General features: G+C 38.3%; 1 protein-coding gene across 1 annotated transcript in view; it reads right to left on the minus strand.

Annotated features, from left to right (window-relative positions):
* The window catches only part of LOC139743743 (uncharacterized), a 69,122-nt gene extending 47,110 nt beyond the window's left edge, over window positions 1–22,012 (minus strand). The window contains exons 1-6 of the mRNA XM_071654198.1: window positions 21,875–22,012; window positions 20,004–20,151; window positions 19,002–19,171; window positions 3,887–4,034; window positions 1,644–1,872; window positions 639–814 (exon numbers count right to left, since the gene is read on the minus strand). Coding sequence (XP_071510299.1) covers window positions 639–814; window positions 1,644–1,872; window positions 3,887–4,034; window positions 19,002–19,171; window positions 20,004–20,151; window positions 21,875–22,012 — 1,009 coding nt within the window. The remainder of the gene's footprint in view (window positions 1–638; window positions 815–1,643; window positions 1,873–3,886; window positions 4,035–19,001; window positions 19,172–20,003; window positions 20,152–21,874) is intronic.
* Window positions 22,013–25,740: the final 3,728 nt, after the last annotated feature.

Genomic DNA, 25,740 nt, shown 5'->3' on the forward strand with positions numbered 1-25,740 from the left:
ATCATTTTCGCCGACAGTCAGCCTAGATAGAAACAAGACAAAGTTTTGAGAATGTAAAAACTACATGCGCAGAACCTAGTTATCCTCTTAAATCAATAAAAATGCATGTGCAGTTTTAGTGTACATTGAGAAATTATCGCTCAAGTAATTTCATTTGCGAAATGCGCGTACTTTACAAGAGAAAGCAATTATTTTCGCAGGTTGGTTGTGATTTGTAATCTAATTTTTCCAATTTTTCGCACATTGTTCCAGAGTTAACATGGACATTAACCGTAGCCATGTTAAGCCATGTTACATGCTTGTCCACAAGACAAGTGTCCACTTCAGTAATTTTCAATTTTGTGATAGGAAAATTGTCATGCTTTTGGGTTTGCTGCTCCCTTTCATCGGTGTTTATTCACAGGCAGCTGAGTGTGAACAGGCACCTCAGCAAAATAAGGCCGCAATGAGAGAATTCTTTCTTTTGTCAGTGTCGATGCACGATGTCACAATCGTCATTATCCCAGCACATGAACATACTAATTAAGATGCACATAATCAGGTGAAGGCGGTGATGATGGGATCAAAGAATGACCTTCCTTACTAGTCCATGTGTGTAGTAGGTCCATGGTATTGTATACGACTGAAGGGTTACCCACCAGCTTGACATATCGTTGACCGTCCTGCCGGGAGGCAGTTGTACAGCTCCCATTTGGAGCAGGATAACACGTTGATGTACGCGCACTGCTTCGTCGCAGTGTCCGCGTTTGCGTCCGAATCATATCCGGATGCAAAGTTGTTGTATGTATATAAAGCTGACGTATTATCAGGCCATCTGCGTATAAAACACAGGTGAACAAACCAACCAATAAATGACAATCGCAGCGAGTCTTTACTTATAGATTATCTAATGATATCGACCTAATACTACACATGGACATTCATCGCTCGTTAATTAATTCATGCACCTTGTTCTATTAAAAGCTTCACAGTATTATTTTCGACATGCTTTCTTGCTCTTATCTCATCATCAGGGCCGACAGCCATCCTTGATAAAAACAAAACAACGCTTTGAGAAATCTAAAAACTATTATGCGCAGAAGATAACTCTCTTATACAAGAAAAAAACATACATGCAGTTGAAGTGTATACTTGAAAATTATCTCCCAAGCATTTTCATTTGTGAAATGTACGTACAATGTACTTTACAAGAGAAAGGAAATATTTTGGCAGGTTGATTGTGATTTGTATTCTGTTTTTTTTTTCTTCAATTTTTCGAACATTGTTTTAGTTTTAGAGTAAACATGGACAGTAACGGTAGACACATGTATTCCTCACCATCAAGCAACGGTACGTGCACACGTGTCCACAAATGTTCATTTCAGTAATCACCGTTTTGTGATACAAAATTTGTCATGTTTTGGGGTTTGCTGCTCCCCATCATTAGTGGTTATTCAAAGGCAGTTGAGTCTGAAAAGGCACGTCAGCCAAATAAGACAGAAATGACGGAAAACTGAGGATGATTATACAATCTTCAATTTTCCAAACATCTGAATGTACCCATTAAGATTCACTTTATCATCAGGTGGTGACGGTGATAATGGATCAAGGAAAAACCTGCGTTCATAGTTCATTTAGGTAGTAGGCCCATGATCGGAAATCACCTGGAGTTGTTTCCGGTCACCGTGTAACCGATGACCAAATTTGAAGAGTTTGCTGCTAGTGTGGTAAGATGCATGTCCAGAAATTCTTGCATTTTCTTCGTCTTTACAGCCATCGCGTAGCTGCCCGGTCGGAATATCTTGTCACACGACCCCTGCGTGTCGTTCTTAATGATTCCCAGACAGTAGCCTTCGTAGAAGACTTCATTCGATACACACATAGTCTTGGGGGCTTCGGACAAAGCATCAAGACAATACAGAGATGTCAAGCGCAATAACAATCGCGCTAGAGGTATCACGCGAGTGCGGTTTGAAACCTAAGAGAACAATGAGGGTTTAAGCAGGCAGGTAGAAACACCTCCCTGGTTTAACAAATCCCTACGTTTTTATTTAAAAACAAGATACAGAAACAACTCGATACAATAAATATTAACTTGAATGAATAAGTAGTGCCCACTGCAATGAAGGGTTAAAACCATCACTTGAAATCAGCTGGAAGCTCTGTGGGTTCGTGGATATGACGCCTTTCTAACATTAAGGTCAAGGAGCTCATGTGATTCGAATCCCACCCGAATACGCTTCTTTTTTTTCAAATCAAACACTGAATGATCGAAACAACAAAAAACAAAAATATAAAACTCATGAAAGAACTTTTCAATTCCAGTTAGGCTTACGTTGTTCCGGCAAATTTTGTCTGTGAATATGTATATTGAAAATGATAATTAAATGAAACTGTTATATCGCTCCTCCATGTTTACATGCTTTTTGCGAGGTAGAAGCCATAGAAACGATATATTCTTCGCCCATATCACCGCTTAATCACTAAATCAATATAGAAACGTGTGTATGTCATTGTGCCTTTTTGACAAAGTTGTATTAACTTCAGCTATACTGAAGTTAGTTTTTGACCGATGTACCGAAAAAAGCATTGTCATGGTCAAGATGAATCGGAGGGCCCATTCATTAATATTGAAAGTATATTAAGGCAAATAGGTATTGATATTTTTTCTTTGGATGAGCAGACTACTTGTGATTTTACGTTGTACTTCGTATAACGATATAAAGAGAGAATTTCCAAATTTTTTTAACACGAAAAATACACATTCCCTCGACCTGTTCGCTGAGATTATTCCCGTGCCCTTAAGTCAAGCGAAATATGAAGAGATTATGCTGAGTTCTGTTTATATTTCCTTAACATCGTTGTTCAGCAGTGACGTTACAAACTGTAGATTTTTGCCTTTTCATCCAGCGATGGCAACAGTGAAACTTTAAAACTTCATAGCTTTTGAAAGGATTGTCCGATTTTCCTCAAACTCTCACCGATGTGTTGTACTCATGCTGCTACATTCACTCAATCCACACATAATCATATTGGGTTAACTTGTTCTCAACTGGTTATTTGCCGTTTGTACAGTATTTATTTAAAACAAAATACAATAATTTTCTTTCATTTTCTTACTCATTATCACATGTATTTTGTTAATTTACGTTTTTGCAATTATTGCAACATATGTTCTGCTTATACATTGTATATATTTTTCTTTGTTTATTTGATGGATATGAAAATAGATTTGAACTTTGAACTTCGAACTTAGGCCTACATTATGCATGTTATTTGGTTATTTGCTATTTATTTCATGTGCATATAGTGTATACGTTTACATTTCATTTTGTGATATCATTATATGTCTTATCACCTGCTTGTGCATATGACTATTGTTATTTTGTAAGAATTTCATATTATTTGAAATAAATGAAATGAAATAAAAATAAAAAATATTCAAGTTAGATGTGCAACCCCCTCCCCCCCAAAAAAGCAGATAAATGCACAGTATTTGCAATCAATGCCCCATAAAATGGTCATAAATACATTAATCACAATAAAGAGTGAAACCTGTTTCTTCTGAAATATCAGGAATTGCTGCAGAAAATTGACAAATTTATCCATCAATATTGATACTCCTTAACATCCATAATTCTCAATGTTAAAACATTTGTAAATGCTCATATATTTCACACCAAAGTGATACTTGTTAATGTTATGCATCTGTCGCAGTTCATCAGAATGCTCACAATATCTCATACAACTGCATGCTATACCACTACGATTGTATCACCTGTGACAACATATCGGTGCTTAGTTGTAACATTCTTTCATGAAAATATTAAAAATCAATAAACGTTGAAGATATAGAAAGACTCAACGAATCTAGACTACTATAATTACAAGTACATCTACAACTTACCACCTAAATTACAGCCGAGCAGTTGGAACCGGACTCCACCGGAAACATCCATTTCACACTGAAGGAGAATCCTCAGTTTAGTGGCTAGGATGGGATGTAGCAAGTGGTTGATTGTCAGCGAAAACGGGTCTTTAAGCCCTGTAAAGACCTGTTCGTGATCGGATAAGGCCAAAAATGACAGAGTTAATTTATCTGTTAAAATAGCTTGTTCCGTCAAAGGAGCAAATTATTCTGTCGTATCTGACTGCATGTAAAATGTATATAAAAATAATAATAATAGTGAGACTCCTATAAAGCGCACATTTCTACCTAAAAAAAGATACTCAAGAAAATAATAAGACAATAATAGATGCATAGTAGATGATTGAATACACCGTAAATTATGTATATATATTATATATTATATATTATATATTATATTTGTTCTAGATTTGTCATAAAATTCGGATACGGGCTTCAAATTGAAAACTGTAAATGAAAGGATTGATGTCGCCAAGGATCTTAACGCTTGATGAAAGAAAAGTAAAAATCTACTGAAACACATATGCACTTACATAAGCCGTCATTGCAATTTATTTGTGCATCAACGGATGAGCTCTCATTTTACTTATCTAATCAACAGTCTCATACGTTTTAAATGTGTGTATACACTTATAAATACACAAATAGATAGATGTGTGTGTGTGTGTGTGTGTGTGTGTGTGTGTTGTTACGACCAAAATCACTCCAAGAATGATCGCACAAAAGAAACAATCAACTGATGTTCAGGCGGTTTATTAACAGTGATATTGTAGGTACAGACTGGTAATCGGTTTCACATCAGTACAATAATGATCAATAGAAACAAATATAAGTCAGTAATGGAATCACTTACGTACGCATTACACGCAATATCCCTGGAAATGTCCAAATACGATGCTCGATGCACAAACGAATGATCCGCGATGCACCGATGAATAATTCCTCTGACGTAACTCCAGAGGCACAGGTTACGATAGTCCACGGTATAGATCCGGGGTAAAATCCACGATATACGTCCACGGCGAAACGTGCAGAGTCCAAATGTTGTGACGACCACATCCAGTTGATGCGTTGAATGATGATTCACTTAATATTGTCCAGCTAGGAATCCAGCCCGTCACAGCTTTTCCATAGCAATGTCCATTGACATAAAAATGGTGTCTATCCCCAATGAAGGCAAATTAATTATCTGCAGGCAAAATGTCTCTCAGGCCTTATCTCCACAAACATAACAGGTCAGCAGGTAACACAGGACTGACTATAACAAGTCGCTTCAGAGCCAGAAGTGACGTAACTCTCAGAGCAGAGGTGTTGGGTACTCTGCCTACTGCAGAATTTCTCTGGCTTATATACTATCCATTCACCCCCTTCTAGCACATTCTATAACTCTCTCCAACCTACTAGCCAGTCCAAGTTCTAGGAAACCTGGATGACTCACTGCCTAACTATGTACAAAACATCATTACCAAAATTAACTACCAATCACATTGGGCTACAGGGACAGTGCCTCACTCAGCCAAATATGTAAGCACTTCCCAGAAAATTCTGGAAAGGGTGAAATCATTCTAGATTGAGTGAGTTATAATGTATTTCCTCTTACATGCATGTACTTGTGTAGTTACATTGTATACCACCTAGAAAATTCTCCACTGATCTGGTCAGCCTGTATGTACTATATCTATACCACATAGAATGTTCTCCATTAATCTGGTCCACCTGTGTACATACACATTAAAACAGCCAGGCATACAGTACATCATACATGTATGTGTACATAACTACTAGTGTGTACATTTGTGACAGTGTGTGTGTGTGTGTGTGTGTAGTGTATAATATGCATTCAAGGCTCGACAGATATTACCATTTTTTTCCATTTTTTCTTTCTCACTTCATTGTCACAGTACTGATGCACTTTATCATGCATGTAAAGTTTTACATAAATATTGCTGTATCGTAATAGGCATTATTTTGATACTTCGATTGATTAATTGTCATCTGAAAAAAAAAAAATCACTTGTTAATCAGAAATAAGGCAACTTATACATTTCTGGAAAGCTCAGCCCTGTGGGAAAATGAATAATTATGTTTCCGAACCTGTCTTTTTCGTAAAGAAGCTTTAGATTGAGAGCAGGTTTTTGACACTCCTTACTGAACGTTAGAACCCAATCTGAAGACTAATGTCATGAATGTGGGAACGAAATATGACCCCATATCATTCTGGGTACGAAACCGCACTGAGCTGCTGCAGTGATTCAACCAATAAGCACGCATGACGAATATGGATAGACACATATTATGGTGCAGTGAGGTGATTGAACTGTAATGTAGAACACTAAATAAGCAATAATCAATGATATGTTACCTTCTTCACAGACTCAGATACATGCACATTGTCCTTGAATTTTTGAAGCTCTTGTTTATTTCGTAATCTTGCTCAGAACTAAGAAATGTAGATTTTAGAGTTGTAATTATGAAGTCTCGACTCTCGAACATTCGTTAACTCTTACTATCGTAGATGTTTACACCGACGTCACGTACCGAATATACTCTGTCAGTTTAAGTATTTTCCCCAAAAAGAAATTCACATATCAGCTTTTACAGGTATAGGCCTACATGTACATACTTTAAAAAAATAACCGTTTTTCATTCGGCCGTTTTTGGAAGGATGTTTATGTAGTTCCGACATTAACAACACTCAAATCACTTGTGCATGTAAGTGTTTCTTCTTGTTTTAATGCATGCTCTTATTAGCATATTTTATTTATAATTTTGAGCACATCTTCTGTTATAATTTTGAGTCTTATTTATCATATTTATCATATCTTTTGTTTTATGAGTCTTCCCGTTGGAATCGCAGACGCTAAATATTTTTTCTTGCAGTTTCAACACTCGACTGAAGTGCTGTGCAGACAAAGTAAAAATCGTATTTAGGAGCAAAGACACCAAATATTAGTCTACTTGAAAAGTGTTTCAGATTTCTAGTAATTCAACTTAAACTAAAGTTACCAGTTTCCTAACATCTGTCTGCTGAAATTTGTATTTTCAGCTGCTAGTAACACAGCGTCGGCAGTGCATGACTGGCCCCTTTCGTTTCCTTCTACCTTCTCGACTTTGCTACTGTCATGTTTGGTGTCGTTTTCACTATCGTCATCGAATCAATTTTCGATATCAAACTCAAAATCTACGTCAATGACAGAAATGAATATATTGATGCTTCACCAAAGAAACACATACCAAACATGCCCAAGAAGCACTGCGCAGAGACTCGCTAACACTACAGGCAAATAATGATCAACTGCATTACACCCGCGCGGAGATTTGCGTTCACAGAATGGCGTGACTAATTTCGGCTCGCCAAAGTCAGGTGCTCCGGGGCAAAAATGTAGTAGGGAAACCAGTAAGTTTTCACACGCGATTTCGTCAAGGAGTGAATTTTCCCCCAAAAATGTATGTTATGAATAACATGCTTTCAGAGACTTTTACCTTTCCTCTGACATCCATTTTCAATAATAATTTTCATCAGTTTTGCCGCTTGTCACAATTCCCTTAAATTATTCTATTTCATGTTTGCACATTTTTCTTTTTTTTTCGGGATACCAAAAACTACAATTCTATGAATTTGGTGGCCTGAACGGGCAACCAAAGAAAAGCAAAAAATGGTGCCAAGCGTTGACATACTATGTTGACATAAATATTTGCTTGTGTGTACATAAATGGCATGCGTGTGTAAGTGATGAAAATATCACACCCTTTGTTTTCCTGAGTCAGAGAGATAAGTACGCCACGTCTGGCTATTCTCAGTCTGATATTCGATGACAAACTCGTCGAAATCCCTATCTTCCTCAAAAATGACACTAGAGGCATTTTCAGACGTCCCGCCCTGGCTGATTATACCTGTGATGATTTGAATGCTAGCGAAGTCCATTTGGAGCCACTCTACACAAACATAAAAGCAGAAACATTTGAATCAAACTATTTCACTTGTAAAGAGCCCTTAATATCACTCAAACTTCAAATTATGCAAACTTGAAATTGAATGATCCTTTGTACAGTTGCCTCGAAGAATATTCACTTAGACTTTTTGAAATTATCAACAAAATCGCATCCGATTTCAAATGCACTAATTGAATTATACAAAGGGCTATATTATTAACCCAATACGTGCTATAGCAGGAATGAAATTGCCTAAGGGCTAATTGTTATACATTCAACGGGTTTCTATTCCCCCCCCCCTCGTTTTTTTGGTGGGGGGGGGGGGGGGGATATAACGTGGTATGGCAGAGCAAGCGACATTTTCATTACGTTATACAAGATGTATTTGTATAGTAGGCTTGCTAAGGGCGAAAAAAGGGGTGATCGCTGCATTTTATAGTACAAATGTCCTGTTTGGCACACATGTTCCTCTGTACAATTGGAATTTTTTCATCTAAAGAGACAATCTGTATCTATGCAAATAAGCCTTAATTTGCATAATTTATGCAAAAATACATATACAAATTATTAAAAAATATATGTGCATCCAGCGGAAATACCTAATTTGGTAAAAAATTCTATAGAGTATGTGGTAACCATTCCTGCAAACGTTGATTTCATACCTATGTAAATAAACATAAAATTTGCATAATTATGCAAGTTATTGTGTGCAATAATCTGCATTTTTCAAAGAATTTCTCAACTATTAAGCACTGGATCTTGCAGTACAAAGTTTGAACCTGGGATGGATGTTCCTTGGGTCAAGAGTAAATGATTCATCTGAAGAGACAAACTGTCTCTACGCAAACAACCTGTTATTTGCATAATATGCATATCAATACCTACACATCAATAGATAATCAGAACAAACAAAAAGCCTTAATGAAGCTTTAAAGAAACTCCCCTTAAATCTCATTCTAGATAGATTTAACCCGTTAGAGACACTTTATGAAACAAAATGAGAAAAGAAACTGAATTCATTGAACCATCATTACCAGCTAATTTACATAATTACTAAAGAAAGTAAAGTAAAAACATTATTTTTTAAGTTTTCTTACAGTCAAAGGACTGCATTTTATAATCGAAACTACGAAAGTAGGATAAATTTCCTTTAGTCAAAAGGAAATGGTTTGTAATATCAAAAGACTATTTGTCTAGGCAAATACCACCTAATTAGCATCTTATGCATATTAATACCCGAATGTACCAGAAGTCAATGGTCAAGGTCGACTTAAGAAATTGTATCAGTTTACGCGATAACTCGAGACTAGACTATGCAAATTTCACCAAACCTGGTCCAAAGATGACGTTTGATGGGGCAAGTGATTAAGCAGTTCAGTAAAATCAGCAAGAGGTCAAAGGTCAAAAACTTCAAGGTCAATGCTAAAATTTAATTGTTTTCCCCATATATCTATGCAACGTCTGAAGGTACTTTCTTCAAACTTACTGACTGCATACAATGTACTACCAAAATAAGATTCTCCAGAGAGTTTCAGGTCAAGAGGTCAAAGGTCAAAGTTCAAGTGAAAGTGTTTAAATTTCACTTTTTTTCTATGTATCTCGCAAATGGTTCAAGGTGTCTTCTTGGAACTTGGTACTGGCAGGGATTTTGTAGGGAATTTAGGGGTCATTTGTCAAAGGTTAGGGGTCAAAGATCAAGGTCAATTGGGCCCTCAAAATTTCACTATTTCCCTCATGTTTTTGCAATGCTTGTAGGATTTCTCTTGAAACTTCATATATACATGTATTATCTAATGGATATTCTCTGGGAAATTTCCTGCCAAAATGTCAAAGCTCTGATAAAAGTGCTATATTTCACTTTTTCTTTCATATCTTGAATGTGAATCAAGGTGAGATAATGAAACTTAGTACATATTTGTGCATGTTCTACCTGACAGTGATACCTTTGTTTATTATCGAAAAAACGTTGAGCCCTCCCCTCTCAAGTGTTTTTGTTTCCTCTTGATAAGTAGGAAAGGACATGAAATTCAGTGACATGGTATAGTCATCACCGTCATTACATTTGATGTACGGGTCGCATGGAAGTTAATTTTGATGCACACATGTATAACCTCTGACATTCTTTATAACTTTTACATTTTTACCTGTGTATTTCTTTTAATTTAACCGTTGACATCTTTACACTAAACCAGTTAACATCATTATTTTTTGGAAAAAGCTTCAAGATCATGTAGGTCATGATCATCTATACAGGTATTAGCTGATATGTGGTGGAATATAACATTCTTTGGACCGCCAGGGAGTTACATTTTCCCAAGGGAAAACAATCACAACCAGGGAGAATATGACATTTACGATTCACGGAAACAGTAGCCTGTGACGATCTGTTGACGAATCACATCCTAGTAATTGTAAAAGCCATCGAATTAACTCTTTTTTGGCTATGAACATAGTATTTCTGTTTGATTTATGGTTGAAATTGACTGATTTTAAGTCAGAGACTGAGATTATTTGACTTAAAGTACATTAATAACATCTCTTTATTGTTCGCATGACAAGTTTTGCATATTATTGTCATATCAAAATGTTATTGTGTATAAATCTCCGAGCATAGTTCCCATGCAATAGTAGATCATAGTATACTGAGTTAACATATTTTTTTTCCAGAAACACTTTGTTTCTAACTCAAGCTTGTAAGTTCTTAATGTGTGCAGCTACCCTTGCATCCACATAATTTGCACAATCAGTTTGATGTAAAAAGCCTCTTATTCGCTTGATTGCCTAGAAAATACAATGAAAATTAGAATTCACACTTTCACTATGGTATTATTTTTTGTAATGACTTTCTAACCATGACCTCAGTTGTGTACTGTTTGCAAGGGAAACACAGTCCTTTTGTAAGCAATATTGTTCCAATTTGCATCTGTTCATATGTAGGCTCTACTGTTGATTTGCATAAACATATTTAAAGAGTGTCACTATCGATTGTTATTTTTACCATCCTGCAAAGCATTTATGCAATGAGGGAAAGTTGCTAGCAAAAATCATTTCAAAGATCAATATGTTTCGAAATTTCACGTCTGGTGTACTTATTTACATAATTTATGCTTAAAATGCCTAAGTTAATTTATATGGAAACAATTTAAGCAACTGAAAAGTGTTGTTGTGAGAATATTGTCTTATTCTATTAGCTTTTTGAATATAAAGTTCAAAGCATTTTAAGACATTGTCACATTAAGGCTTATTGTTTGTTCTGATTATCTGTAGATGTGTAGGTATTGATATGCATATCATGCAAATAACAGGTTGTTTGCATAGAGACAGTTTGTCTCTTCAGATGAATCATTTACTTTTGACCCAAGGAACATTCATCCCAGGTTCAAACTTTGTACTACAAGATCCAGTGCTTAATAGTGTAGAAATTCTCTCAAAAATGCAGATTTTTTTTTGCACAATAACTTGCATAATTATGCAAATTTTATGTTAATTTACATAGGTATGAAATCTACTTTTGCAGGAATTGTTTCCACTTACTCAATAGAAAAGTTTTACCAAATTAGATATTTCCGCTGGATGCACATATATTTTAAAATAATTTTTATATGTATTTCTGCATAAATTATGCAAATCAAGGCTTATTTGCATAGATACAGATTGTCTCTTTAGATGAAAAATTTTCAGTTGCCCTAGGGAACATCTGTGCCAAGTAGGACATTGTACTAAAAAATGCAGCGTTTACCCCCTTAGCAAGTCTACTAATAACGTAGTTCACTATCCGATTGCAGACAGAATTTCCTTTTGACAGAATGTCTTGCGATAGAGGAAGGTGATGAATTTAGCGAAACTCACAGTTGTCCCGAAACACCATACCGATACGACTATTCACTTCAAATCCTATCCTATGCATTCCCAGTTTTATTGGCCCGATCCTCTACTACTCATTTCAGAACAAATGCTTTATATGAATTATTTCTTTTCTCATTGTCAAATTAGGGGAATTAAAGCAGAAAAGGAGACAATCTTATTTCTTTTTAAATTTTATCAGTATATTAATATGCGTATAGATCAATGTTATTTGCTTAGGAGAGTTATCTGAAGTTGTTTTCCCTTTGAATAATATAATCTCTGCGAATTATTACCAAAGTTAATGACATCGAGGGTGGTTCTAATGCCAACGTTAATCTTTTATGACGTAATAATGAGCGAAGCTGAATAAGAAATATTGTTCGTCGTGGTTTGCTTCGGGATTTTCCTGCCACCACTTGAACTTAATAAGTGCTGCCGATAGTGTGTAAAGTATAATCAGTCTTGACTTGAATTAATTTTCATACATGAGTCACGCAGGTAGTTGATTCAAACAATCTGTGAAACTAACTGAAATCATCAGCTCTTACATGATACAATAATTAGTTATCTAGTGATGATGATACATACATATACTTTTACTGACAGACACATGCGGTATTTTGTTTTTTCATGTATTACTTATGCCTTCACCGCCGCTGGAACCCTTCGAGAATTGAACACCACTTGACCCGTTGACATCGTAGACGTGGAGACGCCATTTCCATTCTGTCCCTCTTGTGCACCCCTTGCAAGATATGTTCAGGATGTCGTTCGCGGCGGCCACGAGATGCAAAGGACTGGAACATTCTGCGTCGAATTGAAATAATAGGACACATAGTACACTAGAATCCTCTCGATGTTTATACTCTCCAGTCACAGTGCAACCGTAGATATCATTAAGATGCATAAAACAGCGATAACACTACTTCGTCGTCTGACTGGTAAGCGTACGTACCACACATATAGTACAGAATAATATACCTGTTTCAATTCTGTTCTGCGGGTATTTCTATCTCATATGCCATTATGTGACGTTCCAGCATGAATATTGCATATGTTGCGCTCAGTGAGGTTTGAACCTTGAACGTGCAAAGTAAGTTTTTTTTTTCTTCTGATAATACATGCATGCCCTCGAATGCACTAATGAGGTAGATCGTAGGCCTTATGCAGGGAGGTGGTAGAGAAGGAGAGACAACTACTGCTCTCCTTTGAAGTCATGCGTTCAACTACAGGTGTTACCCATGTGCTTTGACAAAAGAGAGCATCAATACTCGGGAATAGCGCTCTCACATCTAGAAATATTTGCCCCTCCTGCAATTCGCTCTCTCTTTCAATGTGATGGCAACAATGAATTTGTGTACCTTGAATTGGAGCAGCGAATCAAAATGCAGCGTAAAACTGACAATTTTAACAGCAAATAGTTTAAAAGCACGCTGGAACACGCTTTAGTGGAGTACTTTATTTGAAAGATCAAAATATACCAGATTAAAAGATAGAAAACAAACATGCAAAAATGTGGGCATTATAGAAAAATATTGGGTGTTTAAGATGGCTTAATTTTCATTTCATTTCGATTTGCGCATTACGAAGAAACTAGAAATGAAATACATGTTTGTAATAATGAATTCTTTCCTAAACTATTCTAAATCAATTCGAGTATTTCATTTAAAATTTTACGGTGAAATAAAGCTTGTAATTCAACGAAAGGTGAAATGCGCTCTTCGTCTCCGAACTTCGTCTTGCAACTAGAGCGGTGCCGAGCATGACTTCAAAGCGTATAATGGAATGCTAGACATCCCATAGTAACGCCTTGAACCCAAACATGTGTTTGCATGAATTACGAAGAGTTGCAACTCCATCTCTGTAACACTTCCCTGCCCTATGCATAATTGAAGCCTTATACCAAGCATACAAGGAAAAGGGAAGGTGTGAACATGACAAATCCATGTCAAAAGTGACACGTTAAACACTATTCATATATGACTTGTGGTTCTTTTTCAACCAATAACACACCATGCAGATTACAATGTTTTCGTTACCACTACTATGCTGGGAGGCTAGGAACGTTTCGTTTTTGTACTCACGAGAGATCTCGCAACCAATGAGCTCCAGCATCATGCAATGATAGTCTCCACCCCAGCTGGTTGGGTAAATTTGAACCATTCTCGATCGGGTTATCACTGGATCAAGGTAGAGCCGAGCCAAGGAACTATTTCCTTCATATGTGAGAGTGAGCTATTCCATAAGAAAAGATAAATATTGTGATTCTTAATCAACCTTTTTTTCCGAAAGAGAAAGTCTCTATTCACTACAAAAGCTGATTCCATCGTTCCTTTGTCAAAAGTCCATTTATGATGGACTTTGTCTAGATTTGTTAGATTTTACTCATTTTTGACATGGGAAATGGGATTGTTTTTTTTTTTTACATGCCCTATTCACGAAATGTAAGAGACTTAACTTTGGGGATCACATCAACAGTGCTAGCGGTAATATACAAAACAAAATTAAATAAAACCAGTGACAATAAAGCATTCACTGACACAAGGTGGCAATAAATCTGGGTGACCCATTTACGCTGACCTACATGAGAAGGTGGAAAAGAGATCAAACGAAAGTCACACGGATTTTTTTTCCAACGATCATAAGAACAATAGAGAACAAGCAATAGAAAATATGTGTACACACACACATATGTATGAAGAGCTTGCTTCCAAAAGGCGCTAAACCCATTGAAAATAATGAATTTAGCTCCTTTTGGAAGCAAGCTCTATAAATTATATAAGTCTGTCGTGTCTGTTTGTGCATACATTTTACCGATCAATATCAGTGTTACCATTATCACCATCACCATCGTTATCTAAAATTGGACTTACGTTGTCAAGGCGGCTCGGTGTAATGTTTCCCCATTGTTTCCATGACACGTCAAATTGGTCCATCCATCCCTGGCGACCGTTGGGGTCAAAGCACTTTCGAGTGATGATACCCATAATCTTATGGTTCGATCGAATGGTTAGCTTTTGAAACAGGAAAGCAAAAGAGATTAATATTGCTTGTTCGACTCTGGTGAGATGGTCACTGGAGCAGCAAGAAAAGTCAAACTAAGCAATTTCATGAATTCAAATCGCCTTAAAGTTGACGACGGATTGATGCGATTGTAAATATGTTAGACAGATTCTCAAGGCATTGTGTGAACTTGTCACGTATAGACGTCACACCAGCACCGTGTATTGAGTACGTAAAAGTGGGCAATTACATTCAAGTTTTTTCTTAGATTTACGCCAATTTCGCTCTCATTAAAGGACAAGTCCACCTTCATATACATAAGGATTGAGAGAATGCAGCAATATTAGTAGAACACATCAGTGAAAGTTTGAGGAAAATCGGACAATCCGTTAAAAAGTTACGAATATTTTAAGTATCTGCGCAGTCACTGCTGGAAGAGAAGACTACTACAGTGTATGATGTTACATGCGTACAACTTTTATAAGGAAAATAAAAAGAGAATTTCACAAAACTTTACTTTTTTGATAAAGTGCACATTTCTTCGACTTGCTACTGACGTATGTTAAGGGTAATATCATTCCCCTGCCTTCTGAAAGAGAGAAGTCAAGTGTTCTTTTGTTATGCGAGAAAAATGGAAATAGAGTAATATGTTGAATTTTCTTTATTCTTTCTTTATATCGTTGTACTCATGTGACATCACAAGCTATAGTAGTCTTTTCATCCAGCCGTGACTGAGCAGAAACTTCAAAAATTCATAACTTTTTAACGGATTGTCCGATTTTGCTCAAACTCACACTGATGTGTTCTATTGCTGCATTCACTCAACCCACATGTCTATGAAGGTGAACTTGTCCTTTAAATCGATTTCCTGTTAATTTTCATCATTATCTTTTTCATTTTAGTTTATTTTTTTCTGAGTCTACACTAGTAGGTTTCATTTTATCTATTTATTTCAACTTTCTTTCCTGCAGGTATCTGTTGTTTTGAGTGTGTGTGTGTGTGTGTGTGTGTATTATTGAATTAAAGATCTGCTGAATTTTGCTAATAACAATATCAGGGGCATGTTTAATATTAGAGGAAATGATATCATGAAGATCGTACTGTGCTGCGTACACAAGCACTATAGGTTTAAAAATCATAGAAATTCGCATATTGATGGAATAGATCTGATATCCTCCCTTTCATACTCTTTCAACATAGGATTACACGAATTTAGATACCCCACTTTAACTTTAACACCTTTTTTCCAATGTGCGCTTTCCGCGCCACTCATATACTGAAAAAAAAAACCAACAGTATTTTGTCGCGGGGTGGGGGGGGGGGGAGGATTCAAGTATTAAGGGGTTTCACTCATATCATATATCACAGGATAAAGTTCACTGCATTCCTCAAGATGTACAGTTTTATGCCAAATAATTTGATGCACCTGACCCGCCAAGACAAACAGACAGGCCGCTGTTTGTTTGTTTTTTTTTGTTAGCTGTCGATTTTATTCATAAATGAGAAAAACGACAAAAATATTTCGCCCGTAGGGAAGGAGCGAAGAAAACAGATTAAAAAAATACACATAAGAGGGGGACAAGAAGGCACAATGAAATCTGACATAAATCAATTGTTGTTGTTGTTGGCATCCATCTGTCTCGTGAGACAATGGGATACAGCCTGCATAAAACACCAGTTTATTTCTTGCTGGAGCATTTCCTGCTATGACTAAATAGGCCAACTCTTGAATGGCAGTCTCGGCTACACTTGCTGCAAATGAAAGAGGTCGGCTGTGGAGATGTTCTGGGCATAGCAGCTGTCCTCTGCTTTCGAGCTTTCCTGGATTCCAGGGTCTTCTAATATCTCTGTGTTTCCTCATGCATGATGCCATCACGAACAACAAGTCTCCACCTTGTACGATCTACAGCAATGGTTTCCCAACTTTCCACTTTCAAACCAGTTGCTTTCATATCGCGCTTGCAGACATCCTTGTACCTGAGGTTTGGCCGACCAATAGCTCTGGAACCAGTAGCAAGCTCTGCTTATAGGATGTCCTTTGGGATACGACCATCAGCCATTTTGCACACGCCATCGTGGACGCCTTTATGTGACTCAGCAGGGCAAACATGCTTGACATCTTAGCATGTTTTAGGACATCAGTGTTTGGGACTTTATCCTTCCAAGTTGTGCATAGGTTATGTCGGAGGCAAGGAAGGTGGGAACTATTCAAAATTCTCTCCTGGGCTGCACACAGAGGCCAGGTCTTGCTGCTATACAGCAATGTGCTCAGGATGCAAGCCTGATAAACACAGACTTTGGTGTTTATTGTAAGCTTCCTGTTCTTCCATACTCTCTTGGTGAGCATAGCCATAACAGTAGAGGCCTTACCTATACGTTTACCTAGCTCAGAATCCAGAGAAATGTTGCTAGTAATGGTTGAACCCAAGTATGTGAAGCGGTTGACAGCATCTAACTGGTAGTTGTCAAATGTGATGGAAGGTGGGGTTTCAACTCCCTGGCACATGACTTTGGTCTTCTGCAGGATGATTGTAAGTCCGAACTTCTTGCATGCTTGCGAAAATTATCCATGATAGTTTGGAAGGCTTCCTCTGTATGAGCTGTGGATGCTGCATCGTCTGCGAACAACATTTCCCTGATTAGTACATGACACACTTTGGTCTTTGCTTTCATACGGGCCAGATTGAACAGCTTGTCATCAGATCTTGTATGTAGGCAGATACCCTCAGTAGCATTCTCAAAGGCATATTTATGACAACAGCATAGAGAAGAAAATACCAAACAAAGTTGGTGCCAGTACACATCCTTGTTTCACCCCGCTACAGATTGGGAAAGGTGCGGAAGTTGACCCATCATATCGCACTGTACTGCACATGATGTCGTGGAATGAAGAGATGATGGCCAGGAGTTTTGGAGGACAGCTTATCTTCTGGAGCAACCTGAAGAGCCCCTTTCTGCTGACTAAGTCAAAAGCCTTTGTAAGGTCTATGAAGGCTTTATAAAGTGGTTTCTCCTGTTCCCTGCACTTTTCTCGCAACTGTCTGAGAGAGAAGATAATGTCAATGGCATATCTGCCTTCCCTAAAACCACACTGGGGTTCAGGGCAGATGCGTTTGGCCAAGAACGGCAGCCGGTACAGAACAAAATGAGCAAAAACTCTGCCAACTATATTCAGCAAAGAGATTCCACGATAATTGTCACAGTCACTGCGATCTCCTTTGTTCTTGTACAGAGTACTAATACAGGCATCACGAAAGTCCTGAGGGACTGTATCTTCCTCCAAGCATTGACAAAAAAACTCATGGAGGTGTTTAAGGAGAACATGTTTTCCACATTTGATGACCTCAGAGGATATACCATCCTCTCCTGGTGCTTTTCCATCCGCAATTGAATCAATGGCATCGCCAAGCTCCTCTACAGTTTGTTCGGCATCAAGTTCATGCATGATGGGTAAGCAGTCAACAGCATCTAGGGCAAGCTCAGAGACAACATTTTCCCTTGAATACTACTCAAGATAGTGTTCAATCCATCTCTCCATTTGCTTCACCTTGTTAGTGATTATTTCACCTGTTTTCGTTATAAAAGGGGCAGTCTTCTTAATATGTGGGCCTATGGCTTTCTTGATTCCCTCATACATTCATCTCACATTTCCAGTATCAAAGGAAAGTTGGATATTGTGACATAACTTCACCCAGTAGTTTTTGCACAACTTCTCGTTGATCTTTGTGCGGCACTCTTGGCGGCTTTCAGGACAGATAGTGTTTTCCTGTCTGGGTTGAGTTTGTAGTTTAGATAGGTTTCACGTTTCTTATCAAGAACTGCTTTCATTGTACTTGCATTTTCCTCAACTCAATCAGGATCCCTCCTTACTTTCTTCCCAAAAGTAGAGAGAGCCGCTGTATAGATAGTGTTACGAAGGTTATTCCACTTTGAATTGCAGTCTTTGTCCTTTTCTTTTCCTTTTTCCATGCAGTCTGAAAGGTCTTTCCTGAGTGTATGGAGGAATTGATGAGCCAACATTGGGATACCAGTGTTGCAGGTGTTGATGCGAGGCTGGCCTGTTTGTGAGGCCAGTTTTGAACGAACTAAATCTGTGAAACAGCAGCTATTTGTGTAGTGAAGGTAATCGTAAGACTACATCACGTTAATACACAGGCTTGTTGTTGGATGACACTAATCATTCAATTGTCCTTTTCCTCAACCAGATTTCTTCTGGGTAATTCAAAGTGTCAAGACAGCCTTTAGTTACAGCACATGGTATATGAGCAAGTGTCATAGTGACTGACACGGAGAAAAAAGAGGTTGACTCTACCTTCCACCATGGGTTCAGATCATGCGGTTCGGGCATCCACCCGTCCCCGCCTCTTCGGAATGGGTTTAATCCTGCGTAGGCTGGATGGTGCTCCATATCAACGTAACTAGATGACGTCAGCTGGTCGTTTAGTATCTGATTTCCGCCGACACCCAGTCTGCTATCGCATTCTGAAGAGAGATTATAAGAATAATGAATTTAGATTCAAATTTTCATGGAACGGTTTCTGTATTTCACCTATACCTGTACTTGGTTTCAGATCATCAAAATTCCTTTAACATGCTATTTACATGTTCAAAACAACGCGTATGACACTTATTGTTTTGGAACTGATAGTCACAGATTTTAATTTCGTGCAACCTTTCGTCTTCCAGTGTTGGGGAGAAAAGACTATCTAATTACACTTCCTTAAGACAGAGAAGAAAAAAATTCTGCATCATTTCTATCCGTCGTCGAGCAAAGGTTACATAAAACCCACATCCATTTTATTTTTATTACTATAAGAAGACAGCGTTTACCTTTTTACAAAGAATTATTATAATCAATCATCATTGGGACTGAGACTGTCAAGCTGTAAAAAAGGCATCACTTGAGAGATTGGACGAAAGTCAACAAATTTTTAATCAAAGAAGTATTGGTGCCAAAAAAGGAAAAGAAAAAAAAGAATTGGTAGAATGATGAGAAAAAAGACATAAGAAATTATAAACTATTGTTTGTTCCAAAAAAAAAATAATGTTCAGGATAACTCGTAAAAAAGAGATGAAACATATAAATCATAATGAAGCAATTGTTATCGAAGACGTATTGAAGACACCCAAAGAATAAAGACACAAGTTTACACAAGAGGAAATAAAAGTTCAGACAAAAATATATAGTGTGTGATATAAAAACGAGTTCTTACTCCATCTATATTTAATTCTAACTAACTGGCAATTGCGTATTCGGTTAAGGAAATCATGGTCTTTGCAGTATTTGATCTATAATCTATTAGGACGTCAGTACCGTTGTCTTTGCAACCAAGGAATTCCAATCTCAGAGAGATGGTTTCATTCTCCGATGTGCTTGGGAACAGTTGTAACTCCGTTGTCCAGATGGGTTTTTGAAATTCAACGAAAGTTACACACGATGGATCCACAGCAACATTGAAATCCTAGAGAGACAGAAAATGATAAATTTCTTGATAACATCAATGCTTATCTAATCTGTTTGGTTTTAGTTTTTTTTTTAAAGAAATTCCCACAGTAAAATACGTTTCCCCTTATGGTATGTTAATGCGCGATCAAGTCTTATTCGAGTAGAACTGATTGTATGGTTATTTACTTTCATTTTGAATTTTGTTTCAGTTTGAGCACTACTTTAGGCCACAAAACTCGAAGTAGCCTAAGGAAAACAGCAGGAAAACATTGTTTGAGACAAAACACAGTGGCCAACCTCTAAGTATAATAGCGTTCGGAGGACCTCTTAGAAAATCGTATTTATTCAGGACGTAGTGGAGGCAATAATAGCGATATCAGGCAACATTTTATTAACAAAATGGCCCAAGAAATGGAAAAGACAGCAAACCCCAAAACAGCATTCCAAATTGAAGAATGAAATTCACATACAGATGAGCAATCTAGTCTATTGCAATCCTCCATGTCCCATCGAAACTGAAATAGATAGACAGCCCCAGACAAAGTTCTCATGAGATGAAAATATCAAGTACATAATAATGACAAATTTGGATGACCATTAATAAATCGAAATTGTGCAAACCTCGCTGTTTGTTTGCTTTATTTGTCATTTCATTTACCGGTATTTACTCAATTTCCAATACCAAATGGGATATGGAATATCGCGACACATCCATGACATCGTAGGAAAAATACCATGGCAACATAGTCTGTACCGCATCACCATATCAATAGAGGATACGATTGAGATACTTTGAACGCCTAAGACATATTTAACCAAATAAAAAAAGTAATATTCATGTATGTCTTTCTTTGTTTACCTTCAGTTTCCCTCCATGTACAGAATACATTTTTGGAGTGTCATAGCCCATTAATCCGAATGCCAGTTGAAAGTGTAGTGTATACAAGCTATCATGGTCTCCGCCATCTTGAATTAGGAGACCAGCAAGAACCATCCGCTCACCAAAAGAAACCTGTGACAGAAGCAAGCAAGCAAGCAAGCAAACAAACAAACAAACAAAAGAGGAATCTTGTGGATAATAAAAAAATGACGATATAGACATTTATAACGCGTAACATAATCCACTCAAAGATGCTCAAGGCGCTGGATGACATGCATCAAGACTGTTTGAAAAATCAAATCAAGAGTTCTCACAGCATACCAACCCAGAAGTCAACCTCTATTTTGTTTTTCTTAGGTTTTACTTTCAGATATTTTAATGAATTGTCAGGGTATTAAAGTAAAACCCAAATCCCGATTACCAATTATATTGCTGTTTTGTGTTTGTTTTCCGTCAGATATGATAAGCTAATCTGAGAAATATCAATCTAACAATCATAGAAGATTATACGCCAAACCCTTTCATTATATAAAATGGGAATTCCTCATTAGACGAAACATTTTTTATCATATATATATATATGTATATATATATATATATAGATATATGTATAAAGTTATTCAGGAGTGCTATGGTTGGTCAAAATGCTTGTTTGCTGCAGGGAAACTCACAATAAGGGGCATCTTTCTGGAAAAAGTAACTGTGATAAAATACTTCAGTATTATTTTGTTGAAAACGAATTTGATACACGCGCATTATTGTGCAAATATACTGGGTTGATCTCATGTAATAAATTTTGTCTTATGCCAGGAGATTCGTATTGGCCATGAAGTCTTTTTTTTTTTCTTGCATGGATAACCTTGATGTACGGTCTCTCATCGTCGGGGTTGGGTATCCAGGAAGAGTTGCCATAGAGACGCGCATTATGTGGGGCGTGGTCCTCGTCCAGAAAACTCGAAGCTACGATGTCATCGTCGCCAATCCAACCCGCCTCCATTCCAAGAGGAAACACGCATTTGCTTGCAGCCCACTTGTTATTGTTTTCTTTGTGAAAGAGATGACGGAAATTTATTTTTAAATGCGAATGGTGTGCATACACAAATATGCCTAAACATGCAGTATGTAACGCGTATACACATCGTATATTTACCATGTATATCGTGAATGCATTATTGTTGCACTGGCTTATACAAGCTTAGAAAATAATGTACACTAATTTTTATGTCCTTTCAGGAACTTATTTCATTTCTTATGGAGTCAATTCCTTTCCTCGCAACATTATATCCATATGTATACAGAATGCAATCGATACGTTCAAGATACAATTTGACCAATTTCCCTTCATCGACTGAAATATGCATCGATTGTTCGGGGTTTATAGCAATTATTACCATGGAAAAAATTCACGAAACCCGATTACTATAAATCCAATATTGCATGTTACACACACACACACACACACACACACACACACACATATAAATATATATATATATATATATAGAGAGAGAGAGAGAGAGAGAAAGGGAGAGAGAATTGGATGTATTTTTCAGGAAAAATATATATCATATATGATTTCAAAAAGTATGGTCGGTTTTAAAATGCAAATCCCAGACCCTGCTCAAATTGGCTACATTAGTTGAATGAGATCAGATCAGACTCAAAATGACAAAGGTACTGTTTTTCTTTCCAAAGCAGCGGTATAAGAAACAATGCAAATCGTTAGAAAACATGAATTTACCAGCAATTGCAGTTGTTATAACCTTTGCATCAAAATATTGATTTTTAGGAAAGGGAGTTTGTAGTTCATAAATTATCTTTTCAAAAATAAGTTAGGTTAAAATTATTTTTTGTACAAATCAGTGGGAACGCCGTGAAGTGATACCATCGCCACGTCTTCGCTGTTAGGTGTTAAGTGTATGCTTATGATCATTTTTTTTTTCTGTTGTTGAAAGAGAAACTTAAAACCTAAAAATTATATAATTTTCTTATTTGATGGCAGGCATGACAGGTTTGAATAAATTTCTTCCAGTCTTGACGGTCTGATTTTGATGCATTCATTATTGTCAACTCTAGCTTGGGTGATGTGAAGGTGTTCCGATTCATACTCATGGGCCCGAGGTTACGAAGGTGGTACAAATGAAACCATGATTTAAACCATGGACAAAAACCATGGAGCGCCAAGTGTCGCATAGAATATTTCGTTACGAAATCAGTCATTTCGTCGATGAAATGATTATTTTGTAACAAAACAACAATATTCTGTAAACAAATGAACATTTCGTCCACGAAATGATAATTTCTTTAACGAAACGGTCATTTTGTCGACGAAATGACCAATTTCGTAACGAAATATTCCTGCGACACTTGGCGCTTCATGGTTTTTGTCTATGGTTTAAACCCTGGTTTCATTTGTACCACCTTCGTGAATTCGGGCCATGTAGTCGCAGTTACGGATATTTTCCTCTCATTTCTCCTCTGAGGTCCCGATGACTAGCTTTCTCATCCACCAGTACATATTCAATAGACATTGACCTCCACGTGGTCCATCCTGGAAACGATCGACGTCCGACGGCTAACGAGTTGCATACCTTTCGGTCTCCTGACCTGATCTGATCTTCTTGAGACACCCGAGTCTCTGTACACGCTACTACTAGCCTGTTCGAGGAACTCTTGTGAACTCCTTTGTAAATATTGTATATATTGTTCCAATTTGTGTATGTTACTGCATGACCTCACATGACAATGCCTACTCCTGGGGTCCTACAACTCAACGTAGAGGGCCTCACTCCTGCAAAGAGAGATGTCATACATCATCTTGCCTCGCAGCATGAAGCACTTGTGATCCTCCTCCAAGAGACACATCTGTTAGACTCAGACAAGTCCTGTGCCAGCAATCCAGGCTTCCTTCTACTTGCCTTTACAGGCAGCCGGCACCATGGTATTGCGACATATGTGAAATCCTGTGTGAAAGACTGCAGCGTCATTGCCACCTGCGCCGAGAACGCTGCCGTCCAATGGCACCACATTAAGGTGCAAGGCCTTCACATCATCAATGTCTATAAACCTCCTCCTACACAGCTTGTCCCCAATGACCTTCCCCACGCACCGTCTCCGGTTCTGTATGCCGGCGACTTCAACTGCCAGCACACTGACTGGGGATATAATTACTGCACCTCGAATGGCGAAGAGCTATGCAACTGGGCTTCAGAACTCGACCTTAACCTGCTATTTGACAGACGTCAACCTGCCACTTTCTACTCCAGTCGATGGGACTCCTCAACCAACCCAGACCTTGCATGGTGGCAAAGTGATTCCTCTGAGGCCCCTGAAAGACTAGTGCTGGACAGCTTTCCTCACAGCCACCATAGACCTATCATTATCAGAGGTACACCCCTAGTGACTCCAACCATGACACGCCCAGCAAAAAGATGGAACTTCCGCAAGGCAAACTGGAACATCTATAAGGAAGAGACAGATAACCTAGCAGCCAATCTTCCTTGCCCATGGACCACGGACATCAACAAGGCATATAGTGCCTTCCTCCAGGCAGTCAGTGCTTCATCAAAAGCAACCATCCCACGAGGCTGTCGGAAAGAGTACATCCCTGGATGGGACGAGGAGTGTGAACGGCTCCACAAGACTCTCCAAAACTCCCCAAATGCTGAACATGCCGCAGAGGTGGCAGCCCAGCTGAAGTCCCACCTTGACGATACGCGGAAGGCACGCTGGCGGGAAGCCTGTGAGAGCATCGACTTTACGCACTCAAGCCGGAAAGCTTGGCAACTAATCAACAGACTCACTGGGAGGACAACCAAGAAAAAGGCCTGCCCCGTCACGCCAGATGCAATAGCACGTACTCTCATCAACAACGGAAGATACCCTTTCCCTGACAAGGACTTCTCCCGCGATGTCAACAACAAACTGAAAGAATTGAGAAACAGCCCATCTGCTGATCGTGGTCTCACAGCAGCCTTCACCATCTCCGAAATGAAACAAGGACTAGGCACTCTCAAGCATGGGAAAGCCCCTGGCCCTGACAACATCCACCCAGAACAACTGTTACACATTGGCCCTCGCCTTAATGACTGGCTCAGACACTTCATGTCACGATGCCTCTCTGATGCCAAAGTCCCCCTGCTGTGGAAGAAGGCCACTGTTGTAGCCATTCTAAAGCCGAACAAACCCAGAAATGACCCTATGAGCTACCGCCCCATCTCACTTCTGTCGGTGCCCCTGAAACTGTTCGAACGACTCATTCTAAACAGGATAGAGCCTATCCTTGAGCATTTCCTACCAGATGAACAAGCAGGCTTCAGGAAAGGGCGTAGCACTGAAGACCAAGTGCTTGCAGCAACCAACCAAATCGAAGCTGCCTTCGAGGACAGGAAGAAATGTGGAGCTGTATTCATTGACCTCTCAACTGCCTACGACACAGTCTGGCATCGAGGACTTACCCTCAAGCTCCATCAAGCACTACAAGACAGACAGATGGTCCAAGCCATCACAAACATCATTTCAGACCGCTGCTTCAAAGTAATCATTGACGGCGCATCCAGCAGAACAAGGACCCTCAAGAACGGCGTCCCCCAAGGCTCGGTTCTTGCACCGGCACTCTTCAACCTGTACACAGCAGATATCCCCCACATCAGCTGCTCTAAATACGCCTACGCTGATGACCTGGCTATTCTCTCCACATCAAACTCCTTTGAAGAAGCTGAACAC

Source organism: Diadema antillarum, unplaced genomic scaffold (assembly GCF_040938485.1).
Source record: "Diadema antillarum isolate AM-2024a unplaced genomic scaffold, OU_Dant_1.0 seq00001105_RagTag, whole genome shotgun sequence".
Taxonomy (NCBI): domain Eukaryota; kingdom Metazoa; phylum Echinodermata; class Echinoidea; order Diadematoida; family Diadematidae; genus Diadema; species Diadema antillarum.